The sequence below is a fragment of the Schistocerca piceifrons genome, chromosome 2 (genome assembly GCF_021461385.2).
Source record: "Schistocerca piceifrons isolate TAMUIC-IGC-003096 chromosome 2, iqSchPice1.1, whole genome shotgun sequence".
In the NCBI taxonomy this organism is placed as follows: Eukaryota; Metazoa; Arthropoda; class Insecta; order Orthoptera; family Acrididae; genus Schistocerca; species Schistocerca piceifrons.
In genome coordinates this window covers 433,828,446-433,854,287 of record NC_060139.1, presented here as the reverse complement: position 1 = coordinate 433,854,287, position 25,842 = coordinate 433,828,446, and the positions used below count along the sequence as shown (strand labels likewise).

The 25,842-nt window shown below is 41.7% G+C and overlaps 1 protein-coding gene across 3 annotated transcripts in view; it reads right to left on the bottom strand.

Annotated features, from left to right (window-relative positions):
* The window catches only part of LOC124777181 (esterase E4-like), a 213,073-nt gene that overhangs the window by 48,124 nt on the left and 139,107 nt on the right, over positions 1 to 25,842 (bottom strand). For all 3 annotated transcript variants that reach the window (XM_047252492.1, XM_047252493.1, XM_047252494.1), the window contains 3 exons: positions 23,776 to 23,941; positions 15,798 to 15,958; positions 2,882 to 3,017 (listed from right to left, as the gene is read on the bottom strand). In XM_047252492.1, the coding sequence (XP_047108448.1) occupies positions 2,882 to 3,017; positions 15,798 to 15,958; positions 23,776 to 23,941 (463 nt within the window). The remainder of the gene's footprint in view (positions 1 to 2,881; positions 3,018 to 15,797; positions 15,959 to 23,775; positions 23,942 to 25,842) is intronic.

Here is a 25,842-nt window from a genome sequence, read left to right as displayed (position 1 = left end):
AGCAGGAAGAGCACATTGCCGGCCGTGGTGGCCGAGCGGTTCTAGGCGCTTCAGTCTGGAATCGCGCGACCGCTACGGTCGCAGGTTCGAATCTTGCCTCGGGCATGGATGTGTGTGATATCCTTAGGTTAGTTAGGTTTAAGTAGTTCTAAGTTCTAGGGGACTGATGACCTCAGATGTTAAGTCCCATAGTGCTCAGAGCCATTTGAACCATTTGAAGAGCACATCTAAAACGGGCTGTTTACCCGGACGAACTCGATAGAGCGTTAGCGAGTGCGGGATCCTGGGTTGCGTCCTGCTTGTGCTGTTGTATAATTTCTGCCCCCTTTGCCCGCGCTTGCCGGCTGGCCGTATATCTAGTTCGCTCGCGGCTTAATGTATAATTGGCCGTACGAAAAATGGTTCAAATGGCTCTGAGCACTATGCGACTTAACTTCTGAGGTCATCAGTCGCCTAGAACTTAGAACTAATTAAACCTAACTAACCAAAGGACATTACACACATCCATGCCCTAGGCAGGATTCGAACCTGCGACCGTAGCGGTCGCTCGGCTCCAGACTGTAGCGCCTAGAACCGCACGGCCACTCAGGCCGACAATTGGCCTTACGCACCTAAGATAATAGATTTTTACTGGTTAGCTGATGTTCATTAATAGGTTGATTAATTCTGCAGATGAGGTGCTGTAATGAATTATTGTGTTTCTAGTTACTTAAGGCAGTCAGTCTGTCTGTTGTAGATACCCACTAGTTCTGGGATTTTTCGTGCCTATTCGTGACCGTTGCTGCTCCCGTTTGGGGGTCCATGCCGAGCCTGTATTGGAAACAGCTGAGTGAGCGGGCGTCCGCTTCTGGGCGTAGTTTGTAGAATCCCACGAGGTTGCTTGGTCACATGAAATTTTATATTTTATATCCTACATTGTAGGGTGCCTACCATTTAAGTAACATGGTTGTGTGCCATGGTATCTGATTTGTTGTTGCCTGTACTCTGAATTACTTTGGTAATACCAATCACTGCAGTAACGAAAGACTACATTTTCTCGTAAAATTTTAGTAAATTGTTCTTCAGGTTGATCATACTTTTGGGGTAAATAATTTTAACTTATTTCACTAAAAGTGTAATAGGCCATAAGTGCCGTGGTTTATGAATGTTTAAATTTTGAAGTAACTTGCTTTCATCTAAATGGTAATTTTAAAGATGTGTGGTAATTTTAAAAAATGTGTTGATGGTTTTATTTGTTATTTGTCTTGTTTATGTGTGCCAAATAAATGTTCAGTGCAACTGTCGATGGTGATGGCCTGATGTGTCACTTGGTCCAGTCCTACCACCCCACAGCCTATTGTCCTGAGCTTGTGTCATTGTGTAAAAGTTGAATTCTATGCTGTGCTGACACATCAACTATCTCATTGCACACACGCTATAAAGGTACCTGACGCTATGATGGTGGTACAAAACACATATATTAAATATGATGTATTTGAATTCATTGACTACCATGTAGGCATCCTTTTACTTGATACAAGAAATTAATTTGTCTTTATTAGGAGAAGCATCGTTAAGAGTAACTGCACGTTGTTATTTACAACACAGCATGTCATTCAAGATTTGTTTGCTGTGTAAAACGTCAGCAATATTATGTGACATAAATTTGTGCTTACTTCGTCGTTGATCGGGTAGTTACTGTTTTTTCGTACAGTCATTTCTCTGCAACTAGGGGTAGAGTGAGCCGTTTGAAATTAGCCCCAGTATAGACCGTCGGACCCTTTGCAGAGTGTTTCCCAATAAGTAGAAACGGCTAGAGGACAAATGTAAGGATACAGGAATGTATATTACTAGGGGAAAGACTGATATGCCTGTGGGACATTTAAAGAGGTCTTTGGAGAAAAGATGAGCAGCTGTATGAATATCAAGAGCTCAGCTGGAAAACTGGTACTAGGCAAAGAAGGAAGAGCTGAAAGGTGGAAGGGGTGTATGGAGAGGCAATACAAGGGAGAAAGCAATATCACACAAGGGAAGGGGACGTAAATAAAGATGAAATGGGCGATATGATATTCCGACAAGAATTTGACAGAGCGCTGAAAGACCTCAGCTGAACTGAGGTCCCTGGAGTAGAACACATTCCGTCAGAACCACTGGTATCCACGGGAGAGCCATACAGGACAAAACTCTTACATTTGGTGTGCAGGATGTATGAGACAGGCGAAATACCCTCTGAGTTCAAAGAGAATGTAATAATTCCAATTCCAAAGAAAGCAGGCGCTGACAGGTGTAAACATTACCGAACTATCAGTTTAATAAGTCACGGCTGCAAATTACTAACAGGAATTCGTGTTAGGCATGGCAATGTGTTGTGGGTTTGGCGTTCCCATACTTTTGTCCTCCTCCTGTATTTCTTTCACTACATTACCCACCTGTATTACTGTATGTGGCTTTGTTATTGGTTCCGTATAGGTCTTGTTACCAGTCATAGCCATGGTTACAAAGCACTCATGGCGGGATCCTGCCGTCCAAGATGTTTAGTGAAGACCAGGTACCGTATACCTGGTTCACATATGGAACCATGAAGCGGAAACTGTTCCGACACCTGAACTCATTAGAGAGTGAATGACTCATTTTCTGGTGTTCACTAACATGCTACATTCAGACCCAATCTCCTCACGTGACGTAGTGAGGGGAATAGTGCATGCATTCTCAAGGCCTGATTGCAATTTATATGCACGTTTTGTGCCGTTACTTCACTGTGACTAATCCATAAAATTTGTCGCCCCAACGTAGGTCGACAATAAATCACAATAACTACACTGAAATTAATTACAGTGTAACATGAATATTTGCGCGTGTTACGTTATGTGTGATTCTGTGCAAGATATTCGTGTGTCCTTACCTGAAAGTCCAGTGTCATCTTTGGTGTTGTTGCGCTCGTGCCTGTAGTGGTAGTAGTATACAGGGTACGGTGACAGCGCCGCTACACTCCTAGCCATGCGGTCGATACCTTCCAGGTAGAACATGTCTGTTAACAGCTGCAAACAGATACACCGCATGAAATTACACGTATTGTTGTGTTAAGGGTTTCTCAATAACGGCCAGCCTATAGTTCTGTATTTGTTTTGTATCACTTTGCGGCCATCAGCCAATCAAGTTATTTTCTATGAACAATTACGATACATTTCGAACTCAAGAAACTAATTTTCAGATCCAGAATTCACTTACGGTTTAATAGCTACAGTAATTTTTAGCCTTAGTGCTGAAACGCTGTTCATAAAAATGTTGACGATTAATGGTAACACTTTTTTTTTCACTGGTACTACCACAAAGTCTGGTGCCGAACAGTTGCCGTGCCATCCTCTGCCATTGGCTTCATTCGGACGCGGTGTGGAGGGGAATGCGGGACCAGCATACCGCTCCGCCGGCTTCTGTCGGCTTCCCAGACCTCGGAGCAGGTACTTGTCAGTCAAGTAGCTCCTCAATTGGCCTCGCGAGGCTGAGTGGTCCCCGCTCCAGTCCTCCCACTAATCTCTGGCAGTACCGGGTATGGAACCCGGGTCCTCCGCCGGGCAGCCAGAAGCGGTGACCACTCAGCTGATTAGGCGGATGGCGCCTGCCTCTGGCAGTGTAAATATCTGGTGCGGACTTGGCGTTATTTACTCTATAATTACTCCTCCAGTGGATCGATGTTACACGCAGTTGCACGATCTACAACAAGTGTAGCAGTGCCCTTCCAACGTACCTCAAGATGTACATCTACAGCTCGTAATGCGACGAAATGAAATAAGTTGAATAAGAAAAAGTGTTGATGATTACAATGTCTCTGTTTATATGGTGTATCTTCACATTACAATGCTCTTCAGACATGTATGCATCTCTGAAGGATCACAAATTGTTCTGAGGATTACAGCTGCGATAAACCTTTACGAACTGCATTCGCAGTTTGCTAAGCTGGACTATCAGGTGTTGCGAAAATCAAAATTTGTGGCGGATCCGGACTCGAACCCAGATTTCCTGTTTATTGCTAGCTGTCGCCTTAACCACTTCGAAACTTCACAGTCAGCTGACGATGATTAAGATTCGTAAAACATGAATCCATTTCGTAATATTTATCACAGCTGTCATTGTCAGAACAATGTCTGTTCTTTCACAGGTCCACAAATGTCTGAAGAACATTGTAATGTAAAGGTACAGACACTGTATAAACACAGGCAATGTAATGATCAATAATAATGTATCTGTCTCAACGGGCTAAAGTGACGAAAAAATATCAGCCTTTCCCTATGCGGGAGTCACGAAATGTGCGACCGTAAGGATCGTGAGTTCCTTGACATACGAAAGTCTGCATAAGTCCTGGAGGCGTACTCGAATAGCCAAAGTGGTGAAGGCGACTGCTCGCGATAAACGGAAAATCTGGGTTCGAGTCTCGGAGCGGTAAAAATTTTCATTTGTCGTAGAGAGCTCACGCCAATCTAGATTTAAAAAATGTGAGTCTAAAATAAATTTTGTGACTGAAGTCTTCCCCAATGAACCATGGACCTTGCCGTTGGTGGGGAGTCTTGCGTGCCTCAGCGATACAGATAGCCGTACCGTAGGTGCAACCACAACGGAGGGGTATCTGTTGAGAGGACAGACAAATGCGTGGTTCCTGAACAGGGGCAGCAGCCTTTTCAATAGTTGCAGGGGCCACAGTCTGAATGATTGACTGATCTGCCCTTGTAACATTAACCAAAACGGCCTTGCTGTACTGGTACTGCGAACGGCTGAAAGCAAGGGGAAACTACAGCCGTAATTTTTCCCGACGGCATGCAGCGTTACTGTATGGTTAAATGACGATGGCGTGCTCTTGGGTAAAATAGTCTCCCATTCGGATCTTCGGATCCCCGGGCGGGGACTACTCAGGAAGACGTTAACAGGAGATGGAGAAACAAAAATGGCGTTCTGCGAATCAGCATGGAATGTCGGATACCTTAACCGGGCAGGTAGGCTAAAAAATTTGAAAAGGGAATGTATAGATTAAAGTTAGATATAGTGGGAATTAGTGAAGTTCGGTGGCAGGAGGAACAAGACGTCTGGTCTGGTAAATATAGGGTTATAAATACAAAATCAAATAGGGGTAATGCAGGAGCAGGTTTAATAATGAGTAAAAAAATAGGAGCGCGGGTAAGCTACTACGAACAGCAGTGTGAACGCATTATTGTAGCCAAGATAGACACGAAGCCCGCGCCTACCTCAGTAGTACAAGTATATATGTCAAATAGCTTCGCAGATGACGAAGAGATTGAAGAAATGTATGATGAGATAAAAGAAATTATTCAGATAGTGAAGGGAGACTTTAATTCGATAGTAGGAGAAGGAAAAGTAGTAGGTGAGTACGGAATGGAGGTAAGAAATGAAAGAGGAAGTCGCCTGGTAGAATTTTCCAAAGAGCATAACTTAATCATAGCCAACACTTGGTTTAAGAATCAGGGAAGAAGGTTGTATATGTGGAAGAGGCCGGAGACACTGGAAGGTTTCAGATAGGTTATATAATGGTAAGACAGATTCAGGAACCAGGTCTTAAATTGTAAGACTTTTCCATGGGCAGATGTGGACTCCGACCATAATTTATTCATTATGAACTGTAGACTAAATCTGAAGAAGCTGCAAAAAAGGTAGGAATTTAAGGAGATGGGGCCTGGATAAACTGAAGGAACCAGAGGTTGTAGAGAGTTTCAGAGAGAGCATTAGGGAACTATCGACAAGAACGGGGGAAAGAAATACATTAGAAGAAGAATGGGTAGCTTTGAGAGATGAAATAGTGAAGGCAGCAGAGGATCAAGTAGGTAAAAGGGTTAGTAGAAATCCTTGGGTAACAGAAGAGATATTGGATTTAATTGATGAGAGGAGAAAATATAAAAATGTAGTAAATGAAGCAGGCAAAAAGGAATACAAACGTCTCAGAAGAGGCATGTATCACTGGGGGAGAGGTAAGGAGACCTTTGAAGAAAAGAGAACCACTTGTATGAATATCAAGAGCTCAGACGGAAAACCGATACTAAGAAGAGATGGGAAAGCAGATAGGTGGAAGGAGTATATAGAGGGTCTGTACAAGGGCGATGTACTTGTGGACAATATTATGGAGATGGAGGAGGACGTTGATGAAATGGGAGATATGATACTACGTGCAGAGTTTGACAGAGCACTGAAAGATCTAAGTCGAAACATGGGCCCAGCAGTAGACAACATTTCATTAGAACTACTGATAGCATTGGGAGAGCCAACCATGACAAAACTCTACCATCTGGTGAGCAAGATGTATGTGACAGGCGAAATACCCTCAGACTTCAAGAAGAATATAATAATTCCAATCCCAAAGAAAGCAGGTGTTGACAGATGTGAAAATTACCGAACTATCAGTTTAATAAGTCACGGCTGCAAAATACTAACATGAATTCTTTACTGAGGAGTGGAAAAACTGGTAGAAGACGGCCTCAGGGAAGATCAGTTTGGATTCCGTAGAAATGTTGGAACATGTGAGGCAATACTGTCCCTATGACTTCTCTTAGAAGATACATTAAGGAAAGGCAAACCCACGTTTATGGCATTTGTAGACTTAGAGAAAGCTTTTGACAATGTTGACTGGAATACTCTCTTTCAAATTCTGAAGGTGGCAGGGGTCATATACAGGGAAATACATGGAGCGAAAGGCTATTTACAATTTATAGAGAAATCAGAAGGCAGTTATAAGAGTCGAGGGGCATGAAAGGGAAGCAGCGGTTGGGAAGGGAGTGAGACAGGGTTGTAGCCTCTCCCCGATGTTATTCAATCTGTATATTGAGCATGCAGTAAAGGAAACAAAAGAAAAATTTGGAGTAGGTTTTAAAGTCCATGGAGAAGAAATAAAAACGTTGAGGTTCGCCGATGACATTGTAATTCTGTCAGAGACAGCAAAGGACTTGGAAGAGCAGTTGAACGGAATGGACAGTGTCTTGAGAGGAGGATATAAGATGAACATCAACAGAAACAAAAGGAGGATAATAGAATGTAGTCGAATTAAATCAGGTGATGCTGAGGGAATTATTAGTAAATGAGAAACTTAAAGTAGTGGATGAGTTTTGCTATTTTGGGAGCAAAATAACTGTTGATGGTTGAAGTAGAGAGAATATAAAATGTAGACTGGCAATGGCAAGGAAAGCGTTTCTGAAGAAGAGAAGTTTGTTAACATCGAGTATAGATTTAAGTTCAGGAAGTCTTTTCTGAAAGTATTTGTGTGGAGTGCAGCCATGGATGGAAGAGAAACATGGACGATAAATAGTTTGGACAAGAAGAGAACATAAGCTTTCGAAAAGCGGTGCTACAGAAGAATGCTGAAGATTAGATGGGCAGATCACGTAACTAATGAGGAGGTACCGAATAGAATTGGTGAGAAGAGGAATTTGTGACACAAGTTGACTAGAAGAAGGGATCGATTGGTAGGACATGTTCTAAGGCATCAAGGGATCGCCAGTTTAGTATTTGAGAGCAGCATGGAGGGTAAAAACCGTAAAGGGAGACCAAGAGATGAATATACTAAGAAGATTCAGAAGGACGTAGGTTGCAGTAGTACTTGGAGATGAAGAAGCTTGCGCAGGATAGAGTAGAATGGATAACTGCATGAAACCAGTCTCTGAACTGAAGACAATGACAACAACAACAACATCAACAACAGCTACTGGTAAGTCATTTAAAAATTGCAAACACAGTCATGATAGATAAAAAATGTTGCAACAGTAACACAGCGACGGGTGTGATGAACGTAGCGGTAATAATTAAACTTTCGCCACTTGAGAGGGCCCCATGGAAAACGAGTGATAGTAGAACAATGAAACTCTGTGGAAATATTTGTAAGAACATGTGGAAAAGACTGAACGAATAAACAGTTGAAAGAAACACATTTAGTTTCCACATGAGATGGTAACATGTGTTAATTGCGTGCCGCGTTTACGTTCCAGGTTACAAATATTGCTGAATGTGACGACCATCTGCATCCGCAACAGCCTGGAACTGCACTAGAGAGACCATTTCAAAATGTTCGCAGCACTTTTCGGACGGTGGGCCGTGGAATGTTGAGCTGTCGTGACAAAGTTCGCTCACTGCTTGAAGAGCGCACATTGCGTACAGTATTCTCAGCCATGGCAACACTAACTTCAACAATCTGTGGCGCAATTGGCCGTCGGCCTTTCCCAGGAGCAGTTCCCATGGAGCCGGACCTCTCCGTATTCCTTTGAATTGTCGATACTAGCGAAGAGGAGCAGCACTACAGATGTTTTGATAAAACATCTTTACGAGTAAAGCCCCGCTCATCTTGTCCAGATCCCTGTTGTCTGTCTGCAGTTGTAATGCCCACTGATGCTTGTGTTTCAACCCTGCATCGCCGTACTAGTACCGGCGCCTAACGTCTAGTCATGATACTAACTCTATTAACAACGCAAATACTGCTTCGCGCACTCTGAACATCGTTCCTAAGACTTTGTACACATACTGCTAATAGTTTCCAGTCTACACTGGCTGAGGAGCGAGGCTTTTATTATAACCACACTGTAGCTCAGAGGCTTCAGAAGAGACTCTACCCCACATCGGTGTACTGCAACATACGCGTCAAACAGTGGTTGGAAGGGGGAAATAATCTAAAAATACGTTTCCAAACATCTGTTACGCTGTCCGCAATTTCTGGGCTCTTTTTCGGTACTACACTGTGAACTTCACTATTCAGTCATCACAGTGCTGTTAAAACACATATTTTGTCTTCCAGTTTTGGCAGTCGAGAAATGAACGTATCATCACTGATTCATGGAACTAGTAACGGCCATAAACTAGACGAAAAACACAAAACTAACAAGAATTCGGGGAAAAAGGAGCGAAATAAGACCAAATTTAAGCACGTTGTTATTGGGGAAGAGTTTCGAGAAGAGCTGAAGTGGAGATCCATCATTTGAAAAAGGCGGCTGACAATGAAAGCCCTTCAAAAATAAAAAAAAATAAAAAATGGAAAGGCAGCCTGTCCTGGAGGTATAGTAGTTTAATTGTTGAAGTACGAAGAATGTAAAGTAGTAGAAGCGCTAGTAACTACTATTTATTTAATGATGTGGCTCAAGGAGATGAATAACCCCAAAAAGGATGATATGGTATTTTACCGCCCTGTATAAGAAAGGGATCAGGAGAGATGCAAGTAATTATGGGGATATTAGTGTAGTGGATTCGGTGAGTAAGTTGTTCAGCAGTGTAGCAAAGCACAGGCTGGGGAAGACTGTCCATGTCTCTGTGTCTCAATAACAGTTGGGTGATATTGCTGGGAAAAGCTGTGTTGATAATATTTTTTGTGAACGCCATATGTCACAGAAAATAATCACGAAAATTAAGATCTCCATTGTATTTTTATTTAGAAAAGGCCTATGTTTCAGTGCCAAGGAAGTTACTATGGACAGCACAGGAAAATGTTGAAGTGGATGGTGCATTAATAGAGTTGGTGAGAAGGATGTACCACCAATGCTAGGCAATTGTGAAGGTTGGTGGTAGTATATAGAAAGTTTTAAAACAAGTAAAGAAACGAGACAAGGATGTTCTATGTCGCCAGCCTTATTTAAGCTGTAATTAGAAGTTGTTCTTGGTTACCGGATAAGACAGTGAAGAAATCTGGGTGTAGCAGTACAGCATCAAAGTTTATACTCATCACTGTTTGACAACGATGAGGTACTTATGGCTCTAGATAAGAATGATGTCCTGTATCAAATGAGAAAGCTAATGCATGCTTATAAGCAATAGAGACTAACAGTCAATATAGATAGAACAGAATGTCCCATTGTTGAAGTCGGCAAGGTGAGGATTCGGATTTTGAATTTGGCTGGGAAAAAAATGTGGAAGTGTTCAAGTATATGGGTTCACTAATCGATAAAATCATCCATTGTGAAGTGCACTATCCAACAGTACAAGATAAGTGAGGGTAGCTGTCAGATAGTTAAATGGTATCTTAAAGAGTCGATACATACACAGACGAACTAAAAAAGTAGTGCTCCGGAAAGTGATTTAAAGCTTTCTGGCATATGGGAGAGAGCGTTGGACACTGAACGAGAGACAAGGGGAGAAAATGAGGCTGCTGAAATGGACAGGAGCATGAGGGCACTCGCTTTGATCGACTGAGGAATGAATACGTAATAATGGAGATAAAATGCGATGGAACCAGTCACAGATAGGACTGATGCTCGAGCATTGGTACGGACATGCCCGATAGACGGAGGAAGAACATGGCCGATGCGTTTGCTCACCTGGTCTCCGCCATGGAGAAGGAACCGAGGGAGACCGAGTGGAACGTGGAGTGGAACTATAGCCAAAGTCTATCGGGAGAAGATTTCTAGGATAAAATCTTGTGGCATCTGAGAACAGGCAACTGCATGCGAGTGGAAACACCTGCCAAAGTAAAAGGTAAGTAAGTTAAAATTGTAGAAGATTGAGAATAAGAAGGAAAGTTATTCTGTAACATCTCGTCGACGACGCGGTCATCAGAGACAGGTTGTTAATGTAGTGCAAAATGTCGGGGCATTGTCGCTCCGGTTTTATAGGCGACAGTGCTTAGTAGGTTTAGTTAGAGCAATAATAATAGTGTTAATAAAAATGGTAATGCGATAGAAACGCATTGGAAGACTGTGGGTTATGGCAGGACTGGGAATGATGAAAGCAGATGACTAAGCGGCACAAAAGGGTTCAAGATTACAGGACGGAGGAGAAGATGACAGCTGGTTAAATTAGTTGAGTTGTTTTGAACCACTAGAGCGAAAGCGTGAGATTATTCGAAAGATGCACTAAAATAGCTGCTTATAATAATTAATCATTATTAGCGACACACTGTTTCGGTGTTTATCACCATTATCAGGTACTTGCGAATACAGTTTTGGTGAGACTGTTTATAAATGTGAATGTCATTTATATTAAAGCTAAAATGATGTGACGTCCATGTTACGACATGAGTGAACTGACTTATAATTGTCAATGTCTTATTACAAGGTAAATGACGTGAATTTACTGAAAAATGTTTGCCAGTTCTACTCTTACGACGTTATATGTTTACAAAAATTATACAGATGAACAGCGATATTATTTTATTAAATAAATTTTTCACGATTATCTTTGGTTGTTGCACATGTTAATTCCGATTCATCCTTTTTCGTGTTCTAAAACTTCAATAAAGTATTTGAGGTGGTATTTGTGCCTAAATTCTGTATGCTCGTTGAATATTTGTAGTGGTATTTTCTCGTGTATATTTAGGTTTCCAGTTCTTCAAGAATGTTCATTAGAACACATTTTGGTATTCGGTGTAGGGCATGGAGTATTTTCGATTGTACCGGCAGTGTGGTTTTGATTTTTCAAGTGTAGAAAAAAGCTCGACTGATCATTCTCGCTTTTTCTAATGTGTTCTTTATATCTGACATTAAAATTTCTTCCTGTTTGGCCAGTTTAGACAAAAATACTGCCTCGATTACTTTCCTGTACTTTTAGAATACGAAGAAAAGATACACCAGAGATAATATATGCAACCGCCAAAGATAATCGTGACAAAATTTAGTTAGTAATGTATCGTTGTTCATGTGTATAATGTTTGTAAAAATATAAAGTCGTAAGTAGAGTTGTCAAACTACCGTTTTCTAGAAATTTATAAAGGGCCAAACTTCCCAGCCTTTATATATTCAAAATCACGGTTTTCAGCTAAAAAGGGGAATCTTCTTCCTGAATGGGGGATAAAGGGCTACCACACCATATAACTTGATCGTACTGGGACTCGTTTCTGAATTTTAGCGGCACGCACAATGTACACTTTTAGAATTATATTGATTATCAATTAATAAAGCAGTGAAGATCGCAATAACAATTTTTTTCAAAATTATGACCGGTTTCCGCTTTTACGGTGGCCGCCTTCATATACAACGCATCATACCGCTGTTCAGTGCACCGTATGACTACAGAGTCATATGGTGCTTTAGATATGAATATCGCCTACATAAAGGACGAAACCAAACATCATTTTTAAATAAATGATAATTGCGAACTCACCTGTTTTGTTCATTCACATCTGTCAGTCTTTCTTTTACCACCAAATCCACTTACACCGTAGGCGACGTCCGTTCAAACTGTTTGTTGGAAATTACATGAATTCAGTCCACGAGATTTTGTAATGGACTATGTATAAACATTAACGAGTTTACGACGAACTGAAAAAGAACCTTGTAGTTTGAAAAGGAACGTGGATCACGGGCATTAGTTGTGGCTCTCACGATCTACTATTTTTTAGAGTGACATACCTAGCCGTAATCATGCACATTTTCGTAATTTCTTTAATTAAATTTTGTGTGAGTCACTACAGTATTTTGTCAAGCAGTAGTAGTCAAACTGCAACGGGAGGCTTTTCATAAGACACGGAGAGCTTGGGCAACGCATATGCTGTGCTAAGCCTTTGGTGCGTGGTGGCTCGCAGCACGCTCAAGTACAGAGCGCGGATAACCCGAAGAAGGGCCGCTAAACAGTCATAACTTTTATTATAAGTATTAGCAATAATAATTCATTTTTGATACAACAAATGCCAGGCGAAGTCTCTCAGTCATTGACCATAACTGTTACATCACTGCAATGTAGTTAACTTCCACTTTTGCTAAACGGGAAGAGTTCACCCGTTAGTACAAAAATACATAGTAGATTTTGCTGTGCACCGTCTGAATTAGCAGGCGCTTAGACACAATTGAACTAAGGCCTCCGCATTGGCTATAACCATACACGTTGTCCTCTTTTGATTTAGTTACGTTTATCAAAATCAGAAGCACATTATTGTAAAGTTTATGGAAGTTAATTAAATTAAATATATCATAATGGCATCCCGATTTCTCATTTATTAATGAGAGCTTCCCGAAATTGTATCTTACGCTAAACTTCACCAATTTACAGCATGCCCTGAATGGTATGAATATCATCAGAAGTCACTCCAAAACGAAGCAAGTAGGCGACTGTTTAAATGCTCGCTCGCGAGTGTAACTCAGGACCGAGCTAACCTCGTTTGCCTCCCTTACTGGAACGTGTTTGCTCACTATATATGTACGGCTGTGTCACGGCTCGTGGGCGAAGCAAATTCCGTATACAAGAGTTGGATAAACTGTAGTGGAAACACAGTTATAATTCATACCAGACTTAACTGACATTACAGGCCCTCAATACAATCACATCTTGACAACCTTCCCCCACACAGGTGGATGGCGTCGTATACTTTCAGCGCGCCCATGGCTGTCGATGTCTCGCAAGTATGCCCTATGGCACGGATGATGCCTTCGCTTGTGTTGTAGCGGGTGCCACGAAGAGATTATTTCATTTTGGCGAAAAGATCATAGTCGCAAGGACTCATATCGGATGAATACAGTGGATGTTCCATTATCGGATTTGCCGTGTGGCGTTGTGCATTGTCATGAAGTGTAATGGGACACAGTGCAAAAGGTGACAGAGTTAACCAAACAAAAGATAGTTCTACGTCTACATAGATATTCTGAGATCTGCCCCGTACCACTACTCGTTATTTCCTTCTGTTCCTCTCCCATATATAGCGAGGGAAAAACAATCTTATACAAGCCTCCGTAGGAACCCTAATTCCTCGTATTTCGTCTTCGAGTTCCTTACTCGCTGCGTATACTGGAGAAAGTAGAATCATTCTGCAGTCAGCTTCAGAGGCTGGTTCTCTGAATTTTCTCAATAGCGTTGCTTGAAAAGTGTGTAGCCGTCGCTATAGGGACCCACATTTGAGTTTCCGAGGCTTCTCTGTAATATCTGCGTGTTGTTCGAACAAACCAGCAGCAAATGCAGCCCGCCTCTGAGATGCTTTGATGCCTTCCTTTAATCCTAACTGGTACGGATCCTAAACACTCCAGCAGTACTCAAGAATAGGCCGCAGTAGCGTCCTATATATGGTTTCCTTTTGAGATGAACCGAACTTTCCTAGAATTCTTCCAGTAAACCGAAGCCGACCACAATCCTCACACGGTCGCTCCATTTCATGTCGCTTTGCAACGTTACGCCCATATAAACGGCATGACTGTGACAAGCACGTGGACTGTGCGGCTGGTCCCGGCGGAGGTTCGAATTCTCCCTCGGGCATGGGTGTGTGTGTTTGTCCTTAGGATAATTTAGGTTAAGTAGTGTGTAAGCTTAGGGACTGATGACCTTAGCAGATAAGTCCCATAAGATTTCACACACATCTGAACATTTTTTGTGACAAGCAGGGCAGTACTAACATTATGGATTTGTTTTTCTTACTCATCCGCATTAATTTACATTTTTTTTACATTTAGAGCCAACTGCCATTCATCACATCAACTAGAAATTTTGTCTAAGTCATTTTATCTTTCTGCAGTCACTCAACGACGACGTCCTACCGTACACCACAGCATCATCAGCAAAGAACCGCAGATTACTGCCCCCCCCACCCCCCTGTCCGCAAAGTCATTAATGTATACAGAGAATAACAGTCATCCTATCACACTTCCTTGGAGAACTCCTGACGATACCCTTGTCTCTGATGAACACTCGCCATCGAGGACAACACACTGGGTTCTGCAAGTTAAGAAGTCTTCGAGGCCCTAACGTATCTGTAAACCTATTCTATATGCTCGTACCTTCAACAGCCTGCAGCGAGGTATCGTTTCAAACGATTTCTGGAAGTCTAGAAATATGAAATTTGCCTGTTGTTCTTTTACCGTAGTTCTCAAATGAGAAAAGGACAAACTGAGTTTCGCACAAGCGATGCTTTCTAAAACTATGCTCATTTGTGGACAAAAGCTTCTTGGTCTCAAGGAAATATATTACAACTGAGAAAATGTTCAAGGATTCCGCACTGGGATATTGGCCTGCAATTTCCGGGTATGCTCTTTTGCCATTTTTATGTACAGGAGTCACTAGTGCATTTTTCCAGTCGCTTGGGACTTTGAGCTGGCCGAGACATCAGCGATAAAAGCAAGCTAGGTAAGGAGCCAGCGCCGTAGAGTTCTCTCTGAGAAACCGAACTGGGATTCATCTGGATCTGGTGACTTATTTGTTTTCAGCTCTTTTACTTTTTTTCTCTACGCCAGGGATGCTTATTACTATGCCGTCCATACGGATCAGACAATGGTATATTTGTACGTTACTCCTGCATCAACGATTTCTTGAACGTGAAATTTAAAACTTCGGCTTTTGGGTCAAATGGCTCTAAGCACTATGGGAGTTAACACCTGAGGACATCACACACATCCATGCCCGAAGCAGGATTCGAACCTGCGACCGTAGCAGCAGTGCGGTTCCCGACTGTAGCGCCTAGGACCGCTCGGCCACAGCGGCCGGTCTTCGGCTTTTGTTTTGCTATCTTCAACTACCACACTAGACTGGTCAAAAAGTGACTTTCTTCTCAGTGCGGGACAAAGGTAGCCTGCAGTGACCGTTTGTTAGGGTGCTTGAACTAGCCTCCTGCACATTCAGACACCACGCACACAGCTGTCGCCGCTCACTGCACTACTTCAACTGACCTTTCGCAGTAATCTACAGACGGAGCGCACAGCATTTGCCGCACATCCTTTACGTTACGGCATTGTTGCCAGTACTTCTTATCCAACCCTCGTAGCAGTATTAGGGGATTGGCGAGAGGTTGTTCTACTCGTAACATCCGCTCCAGATTAGCAGTACGTTCCCTAATGGTTCCGACATTTTAGCAGTTCTAGCCTCACAAGTGTGGAGCAGTACTACAATTGATCAGGTGCGCGAAGACTGAAGGCGCAGTTGGCAAGCAGTGGACTCACGTTGAGTACGTCCTCGGTAGCGGCGCTGCCGATGGAGTCGTCGCCGAAGTAGAAGGAGCGCACCAGCGGTGCGGCGCGCAGCCAGGTGGTCTCGGAGGCGCGGCGTAGCGCGGGGTGCACGAGCTGAGGGAAGTTGTCTTGCAGTGCAGCCAGCCTGGCCACTGCAAGCGAAAGATGCAACACTGCACACAAATGTTCCCGCCTGGCAGCGCCACAGCACTTACCTAAAAACTCGACATACACTCTTAATTGCAAGACAGACAGGACACATCTACATCCATGCTTCACAGGCCACTTTACGGTGTGTGGCCGAAAGTACGTGCCTGCTCCAATCGCGAACGGTTTGCCGGAAAAATGAGTGTTGATAGACTTCCGTGTGACCTCGAATCTGTCTAATTTTACTGTATGATCTTTTTGCGAGGTATAGGAGGAACAATATATTGCTTGACTCTTCTAGAAACGCATGCTCTCGGGGCTTTAAGAATAAACTAAACCGTGATGCAGAATACCCCTCTTACAGTGTCTGGCACTGGAGATGACTGAATATTTGTGATGCTTTCATGCTTGCTAAATAAACCTGTAGCTAAACGCGTTGCTCTTATTTGGATCTGCTTTATTTCCTCTGTCAGTCCTACCTAGTACGTATCCCAGAGCAATAAATAAATATTGGTCAGACGATAGTGGGTGGACTGCACTTCCTGAGGATTCACCCAGTGAATCTGTCTGACATACGCCTTACCTGCGATTAGTCTTATGTGGTCCTTCCAACTCATATCGCTTCCAGTGACTGTTCTTCAATCTTGGAACTATACAATAACGGATCTTTCTGCCTGACATGTTACATTTCTGCCAATACCTGTACCAAGCGTCGACCCTCTGCAGGTCTTCCTGTATTTCGCTATAATTGTCCGGCACTGCGATTTATCTCTACATAAGAGCATCGTCTTAGGAAAATCTCATGGACCTTCCAAAGTTATTTACTACGACACTTGTAGACGCCTATATTGTGAAAATTAATGGTCCTGTATCATTCACTTGGAGTTGTTCACAGTACTTTTATGTCTGAGAATGACACGCTGTGTTCTGTTTGCTAGAAACTCTTCATTCCAATTACACAGGCGGTTTGATATTTTGCACACTCGAAAATTGTCATTTGATGGTAGTGCGGAATTGTATCGAATGCCTTCTGCTGGTCAAGGAACTGGGCTTCAACGTGAGCGCCGCTGTCTGCGGCTTTCTGGATCTCGTGGACAAATAGAGCGAGCTGCATTTCATTGATCGTTGTTTCCGCAGCCCATGCTCGCTCCTACAGAGATTTTCGTTCTTCAGATATGTTATGGTACGGGAGCATAAAACACGTTCCAAAATTCTAGAACCCATATATGTCAAAGACATAAGTCCTATAGGTTTAAGAATGAACTCGCAAATTGCGATTATGGTTCTGCATCAGCCGTAGAATGTTTCCGAACAAATAGAAATATGTACCGTACGAGGACTCGAACCCAGATTTCCCGCTTGTCGCGAGCCGTCGCCTGAACAACTCTGGCTGTCCGAGCACGATTCCAGGAGCGGCCCACATCTCCATTTGTCCTGCTGCCTACTCGCCTTTGTGCTCCCACTATGTTTACCGTGTTTCCCGCACAGGGCAAGAGGCTATTCTCTCTCGTCATTGCCTTGTTACAGCACAAGGGCAAACTGACATTTGAGCCGTTTCTTGAAGCATGCTTGGATAGCTGATGTGGTTAAGGTAAAAGTGGCGGTGGCATTAGGTCCCCCTTTTTTTGTAGTTTTAGATAATTTCAGGAATGCGAGGATAAAAAAAGTGTTTCTAAGGCAACCACTTGTGACAAGCAGGAAATACGGGATCGAGTCCTGGTCGGGCACAAATTATCATTTGTTGTGAAATATTCCAAGCTGATGCGGAACCATAACCGCAGTTTGCGAGTTCATTGTTTACTGAATGCGGTTGCACTGCAGTCCTATAGTTAAGATTGTTCTGCAGCTGTACTTGGAAATAGCGCGTGGGAAAAATGACTCCTTCTGCGAACCGAGGTAAAACAAACCTGTGATGCTCGCACTATTCTTATTTGTGCACCCTCGCTGTCATCTGGCAATGAAACGTGACAAAAATTCCACAAGCCTGGGGCTAGTCCAGTGCGGGTTGTGAAACAGTTACAATTTTAGTCTTTTTGGTTTGCATACTTCAGTTAATCCTGCAATCCTTTCTGTCCAAGCTACGGTTAACACGGTACGTTCACACACAAGATGAAATTCTCGTGGGAGTTCAAATACGTCACAACTGATATCTTCGCTGGAATGTATTACTTGCATATGGCTTTGCAAACAAAGAGTAGGTCGTCCGAGTTCCAAAGAAACTGTTTCTACAGAACATATCGACATGAGCTAGTCACGTCTATGAAACTCGCGTGCCGTAACAAATGTTAGCCTTAAAATTTAATGCCAGTTTTAAACAATAGTTATTCGAAATCTTCGCATTAATCAAGAAAATTTTTTCTTGTGATGTTCATACTGGAGACTGTATATAGAATTACGCTTCAGAAGATAGATAATTGAAGAAACAATGTTAAACACAACTACACGGCAGGATTCCCAAAGCACTGTCATTCAGATGTGGTCTGTTACAAACGTAGTACCTACAAATATGTATCTGCACAAAGTTATCGTCGTAATTGCGGCCATCTAACGTACGAGGTTCCATAATTTATTAAAGTGCACAGTTTTAGTAATTAGTGGTATACTTTGTCCATTATTATTTGTAGAAAAGATGTAATACTGAAATAGTTAACAGTAAAAATTGTCGTTCAAGTCTAGAGGAATTCCGTTCACTCGCATCACTGACCCACACTCACGTTGATGCTGATAAATTTGTATGTATCTACTTTAAGATAAACTAATCCTAGACAACGCCATCCAACAGCTTTATTCGATCTATGGACTTATCTAATACTAGAGCTTTTAAAAGAAAATTTCACTTAAAGAAAGACATAGTAGTGCGCCGTTTTGCAATAAAAGAGCACATGTTGGGGTTCTTCGTTGTGATAGAACCCTGAACATCCAGTCTGCTAGCGAGATAAATAGTTCAACAGCTAATACGATAATATTTTAATAACTATGTGGTAGCGATGTTACTTGACCACTAATCTATATTTTTATGACTCTGAGATGTGTATGGAACCTTTGATATGCTATATCAATCTTTGCAAGATGTGAAGGAATGATAAACACTGGTAATACGAGACACCAAGTTCTCCATTAACCAATACTGGAACACAAGACTGAATGAGAGTACTGATATTAGCGTTTTTCTGTGAATGATTCACCTCTAAAGGTGGTTTATTTCCACAAGACAGTGCAGTGAACGCCAACACATTACTACAGTGCTCATAAAGGTTTTCTTTTATAGCAGACAGAGGGCAAAGTTACATATTAATAGGTAACTTTTTAAGATTTGGTTGGCAAATTTGTGTACCCAGTGCAGTGGAAGGCGCACTGCATTACTATTAGTGTTATGGTTATGGTCATTCTGGTCCTCAGTTCAAGCTTGCACCACTAGTTGGTGCTGCAGAAGCGATTCTGTAGCCATGTGACATCATAAAACCAGACCCCCTCCTCTCCCTTTACCCTCCCTCTTTCCTTGCATAATCTCGTTCACCACCCATACCCAGCCTATGGAAAATTTTAAAAAATTTAAAAAATAAAAAAACGCAAATGTTTGAGACAGTGGAACCAGCCCAGTTGTGGTTTGCAACCCCTCCCCTCCTCTTCTCCTCCTTTCCTTCACTCTCCCGCCAATCTCAATGTAGTCTTAATATGAGCTAGCCCAATCAGAATGTAGTTTCAATAAATAAATAAAAACACACACAGACACACACACTTAATAAATAGCTGAATTGCAAAAAATGACGGTAAAAACATTGTAAACTGTTTTTTCTGTTCATTACTGAATATAAAAAATACTTTATGTGCTGGCTCACAAGTTGCATCTGCAATTTCATTGGAAGAAATATATAAGTCGCTACGGAATATTAGAATGAGTATATAACATAGTCTCCATAAATGGTTGCAAACCAATATCTGCTTATCCAAAGCAACTAACAAATTACTCATGCATAGCAATCGAACATGAGTTTTCTTTGAATAATATTCCCTAAAAATTCAAAAATGCAAAATAATAACAACCGATGCTTTTCTGCTCCTGTTGCTTGGTTTCACCAACAGATGGTTGCAATGGTATAACGTTCAAAGTTCAATTGCTATACCACAGTGAAAGACACAACAGAGGCTCCAGTTAATTATTTATCCCATCTATGATGCTTGTTAAATGTCACAATATTCTAAAAGCCTGCAAAAATGCATCAACAACTCAAAAAAGTGCATTGTTTACGTCGAGTATCACAATGTTAAGTCAAGTATAACGATGTTTAATTCAAGTATCATGACGTTATCTTCCACACATATTCGGAAAATTGGTTTCTGAAACATGACTGTGAACTCTGAAGTATGCAATTTCAGTATGGTTTAAGTAAAATAACAGACAGTTGACATTTAAAGGTTGGTCTAAAAGATCGAAACTAGCCCGATCAGGATAAAATACTTGGAAAACACAAACAAATAGGCTTTCTGAACGTAATTATTTAGTCATATTCAAGGTGTAACAACTCGTTTTTCACCACCAATTCTGGAAGGGCCAAGCTAATGTATCACTACCACAAGACAATCTATGATACTGATCGACAGTTATTGCAAATGATTGACTTAGTCAAGGTTAAGTATGAAACAAACTACTGCAATCGGAAGTATTGCTCTCCAAACCGTTTACGAATCAGTCTCTCTTAAACATTTACAGATTCTGTTCCCTGTAATCAACAACAACATAGAATAAAAATATTCTACGTAAAACACCGCACTCTCGCAGACAACAGCAAAATGCGATTTCGGGAAGGAATGTAGACAGGGTTTTATTGTCAAATATACTTAAAATTTTAGAATGACTGCTTCGTTTATATACACACAAGCAAAGATGGTAACAGAAGTGTAACATTCCCAAGGGTCAATATGTAGAAAGTAAAACCTTTGATAAAATTATTTGTGATTTATGGAGTACAAACAAATATACAAATGCACGGACACACACACATACACACACACACACACACACCACATTGTGTGTCTTACCTATTAAAATACACACAGCTTGCATGCTTACTATAATATGCAAGTATAATGTGAATCTCTACGAAAATTCGACCAAAATAAATGAATATTGTTTTCGAAATATGAAAGATTTTGCACATTTTTTAAGTGCGTGCGTTGTTTGGGAAAGGAGACCAGACAGCGAGGTCATCGGTCTCATCGGATTAGGGAAGGATGGGGAAGGAAATCGGCCGCGCCCTTTCAGTGGAACCATCCCGGCATTTGCCTGGAGAATTTAGGGAAATCACGGAAAACCTAAATCAGGATGGCCGGACGCGGGACTGAACCGTCGTCCTCCCGAATGCGAGTCAAGTGTCTAACCACTGCGCCACCTCGCTCGGTCATTTTGTAAGTATAACGGACAATGAAATTATATATTTTCCACATCTAAACCGTCTACATTACTTATTCAGATGCGTGCATTTTGCACATTAACGTAACTGGTAAAAACTTCAGGTTAAGCACCACTCATTAACGACAAAGTTTGGTGCTGTACCACACTTTTCAAACTGTAAGATCCTTTCATAACTTATTAAAATACACCCAGCTCACTTTTCAGCACTACTTAATTAAGTTATAGGTAATTAGATCTTTGTATCAGATATTAAATTTATCTAAATACACAGAAATTGATCACGCATGAGCACTGCTGCAAATCCAACTTAAAGGTTAACCCTCGAGGGTGTACTCCTATGTATAAAGTGTGCCAACCACAACTAAGAGCCCGCATCTCGTGGTCGTGCGGTAGCGTTCTCGCTTCCCACGCCCGGGTTCCCGGGTTCGATTCCCGGCGGGGTCAGGGATTTTCTCTGCCTCGTGATGGCTGGGTGTTGTGTGATGTCCTTAGGTTAGTTAGGTTTAAGTAGTTCTAAGTTCTAGGGGACTGATGACCATAGATGTTAAGTCCCATAGTGCTTAGAGCAATTTGAACCATTTGAACAACTAAGAGTTTTGTAGCATTCCATTGTTGCTTTAGGATTATGAGTCCATAACTATTCCTTCGTTGCTGTTTTAGTCAACAGAGTGATAAGTTGTGTTATCATGTGTCAATGCGAGCAGCAGTAAAATAAAATAAACAGCGAGCTATGCGAAAAAGAAATTACGAATCATGGAACATAAAGACCCAGATTACGAATGTATTCTCTATCCCTCGCCCTTTCTCACTCTCACTCTCTCTCTCTCTCTCATTCTGTATGTGTGTGTGTGTGTGTGTGTGTGTGTGTGAGTGTGTGTGTGTGTTTGTGTGTATTGCCCTTGGAAATGTTACATCTCTGTGATTGTCTTTAGTCATGTTATATGTTTTCTAGTGAACCATTTTCTTCGCTCCACCTAAATTCACGGAAAAAAATGGGATGTTACTTGTAGAGTATCCATAAATAATTACATTCAGATGCCTATATGTTTGTGTGTTTGCCTAGGATTTAATTCTGGTCAGGCTAGTTTCGATTTTTTTGGCCTAACTTTAAATGTCATCTGTCTGTTACTTTTCTTAAACCATATGTGTTTAGGCACTGAGATGGCATACTTAAGTCTTCACAGTGATGTTTTAGACACTAATGTGACGAATGTGTGTGTAAAATAACATCGTGATACTCGATGCAAACATTGCACATTTTTGCGTTGCTGATGCATTTTTGCAGACTTTTAGAATATTGTGATATTTGACAAGCCTCATATATGTGGTAAATAATTAATCTGAACCTATGTTGTGACCCGAACTGTGGTACAGCAATTGCAGTTTGAACATTTTACCAGTGCAGCCATCTTTTGGTGAAGACAAGCAACATGAACATAAAAGTGACAGCTGATTTCATTTCGCGTTCTTGAAGTTCTGCAGAATATTATTTAAAGTAAAATTCATATTCAGTTACTAATGGATTAGTAATTTGTTAATTACACTGTATAAGTAAATACTGGTTTTTAACGAATTATGGAGAGGGTGTCGTACACTCGTTCTAATTCTTCATAAAAAATTACATATTTCTTACAACTAAACCTGCAGATGCTAAACGATCTTTTATAGGAAATAATAAAGGGAGAACATCTTCGCCATCGTTTTACAAAGTCCATGTATTTTTTTAAATTGTCATTGAAGGTATGCACAAAATTCCACACAGTATTACCATATTACTTTGTAAGAGAGATATCCTGTGCAAGGAATACTTTTTATTTATTTTATTAACTTATTGAAACTAAAATATTATTGGATTACTTTATTTTAATACTGTGCTGAGTTTAGCTGGAGAATGTTGGGCAGCGTGAGGGGTTCCAAACCACATCTGGGATAGTTGTACTATCTTAGACTCTTTTGTAATTTTTGTCATATAGTGTGGAGTGTGGTGACGGAGCAAGGGAGGGGCAGGTGTGGGGAAGGGTAAGGTAAGGGGGAGAGGATGAGAAGGGGAAAGGATGGGATGGGCAGAAAGGGGAGTGGGGAGGAGCATATTTGGATTATGTACAAGACTGCAGCACCATGACTGCAGAGCCATCTAGTGGAGAAAACTTGAACTACGCGACAGAACGCTTACAGTACTGTAACTATTTTTTTTCACTGTGCTATCCCATTTATGAAAGTTAAGCAGCAGGACCTACTGGAGGTATGTGTCTGTCTATTCCTGAATCTATAGTCTCTGTACAACTTGGGAACTGGAAGTGAAGATATCTTGGCTGACATGAAAAAACTGTAGTTTATGTGTGATAATTCTTTTGTTCTCTGGCCTTCTGGGCAGTCCCAGAGCTGTAGCAGCAGTGGTGGGCTACTTACCTTTCAGTAGCTGCTTCCCCTCAGCTGATGTGCTGCCTGTGAGGAAGGGCACAGCGTTAGGGAGACCGTGTTCCAGCACCGACCATGGCGTGTCCATCATGAAGGCTCCCGAGGATGCTGGTTCGATGCTTGGCACAAACAGTTGGATCACATCTGGGTACCATTCCTGCGAAAATGATTCAGGATAATGGGGTGGCTCAGTTACAGCTATTCTGCAGTGTTAATGTTGAAAAGCCTAGTTAGATTTGCATGGTTATCATCGATTTCCAGTTGCAATGTCCTCCCCAATGTTTTAATTTTTTTACACGTGAATAATTATTATTGTTTCGAAGCTGATGCTCGGTGAAATACTCATGAGCAATTGAAAGACGAGACAGCTAATACTATCCGGCATGTACTACGTTCTGATGAAGATGGCCAAGATGTGTGTTGATGGCAACCGACGTGTATTCGATATGACTGAGGCCAGGTGACCTGAAGGTATAGATCACCTGTGGGATACTACAGGCAAGCAGACGAGTAAACACAATCAGGCAGTAGGTTCCTGTATCGGTCACGGTAAGAGATCATGACAGATACACCAGGGTTCTGTCACCTCACCTGTATAGTTTGTTCATCAGTCCTGACTGAGTGCCCCCTGGTTCAGGATCGACTGAAGCTAATGCAAGCGGGCTGGCTCTGTGCCATGAGTGTTTTGTATCTAGTCGTTGCCAACACTGGCGACCTGAACTGCTGTTACCAAGTGATTGTCGTGTTGTACCATGATAAACTAGTAAGCACATGTGTAAAGTCAGAACTGCTTGAGGAAATGGCAGCTTGTTCAACCTGCCTGTGGCAGCCAGTACACAGAGCTTGCTTTCTCAGGTTCCCCCTTCCACCACTTTGAAGAATTTGGTGCAGACATTTAAAACATCTATAGCTATCCTCCATATGAGCAGACTCCTATTACCTGACTGAATGGGTGCCATGATGAGCTGTGGGACGCTTCACTGCATATGGTTTTGCCTTTATTCCTACTTTGTCGTCAACATTTGTCAATCTTCTTCTTTCCCTTTTGCCCTTTATCGCGCACATACATGGGGTTGGCATGGTTATTATCAGATGTGACATTTTACAGGACGCCTGGACGCCCTTCCTGTTGCAACCCCTTTTGAATGGTTTATAAACATTTGAATGCATCTAATGACATGTGGGAAAGCGCCTGAAAACCACATCCAGGCTAGTCGGCACACTGGCCCTCGTTAAACTACCGAGTGGATTCGAAACGGAGCCAGAGTGCCTGCTCGAATGCTGCAAGCAGGATGTTAACGGTCCAGACGGCGTTGCAAGTTATCAGTGGCTTTCTTCCATGGACCTAGCGTCCAATGGCTGTATTTACTATCATCATTCAAGGAGATTTTAATAATCCAACATTAAATTTTGTAAATAGTGGGGATGTTAGTACCTCCTTCACCTAAAATATTTTGTAGCCATTTGGATCCTTCGTACCAACACCAGATATTCTGGATTGTGCAGACAGTAAGTCTTCCCGCAATATAACCTACATTTCGATACCCCCAAACCTCAACCTTCGCTAGTTCCTGTCCTTCGTCTGCCTATCCTCTTATAACGGTACTTCACGGGCAGGCGTGTCAATTAGCATCATATTGATTAAAATCGGGGAAGAATCAAAAAGGGGAAAGTAATACGAAACTTTAATAACTGCACAGTATTACTAAGAAGCAATAAAATGAAAAGTAATAAAAAGCAAAGTAGCAAAGACCAAGCGGGACAGAAAGATATAGGGGCGCGTTTGTTTTTTAATACATATAAAAGAACATGTAACACATTATTGAGCTCTCTACCTTCAGTTATCGCGATCGGGCTAGTCGATGAAAAAGTGGTTCGCGACTGCGAAATTCGTTAAGGAGATTATTTAGAGACTCTTCAAGCACGTTTAAAATGCATTACGTGTGACGAAGTGATCAGAGACGTTTATTGTCGGGTGGAGTAAAAATGAATCCGACAACATAATTTGAACTTTGTGTTAGCTGGTAAAAATACTCTTGGGAAACTATTATGGTTGTG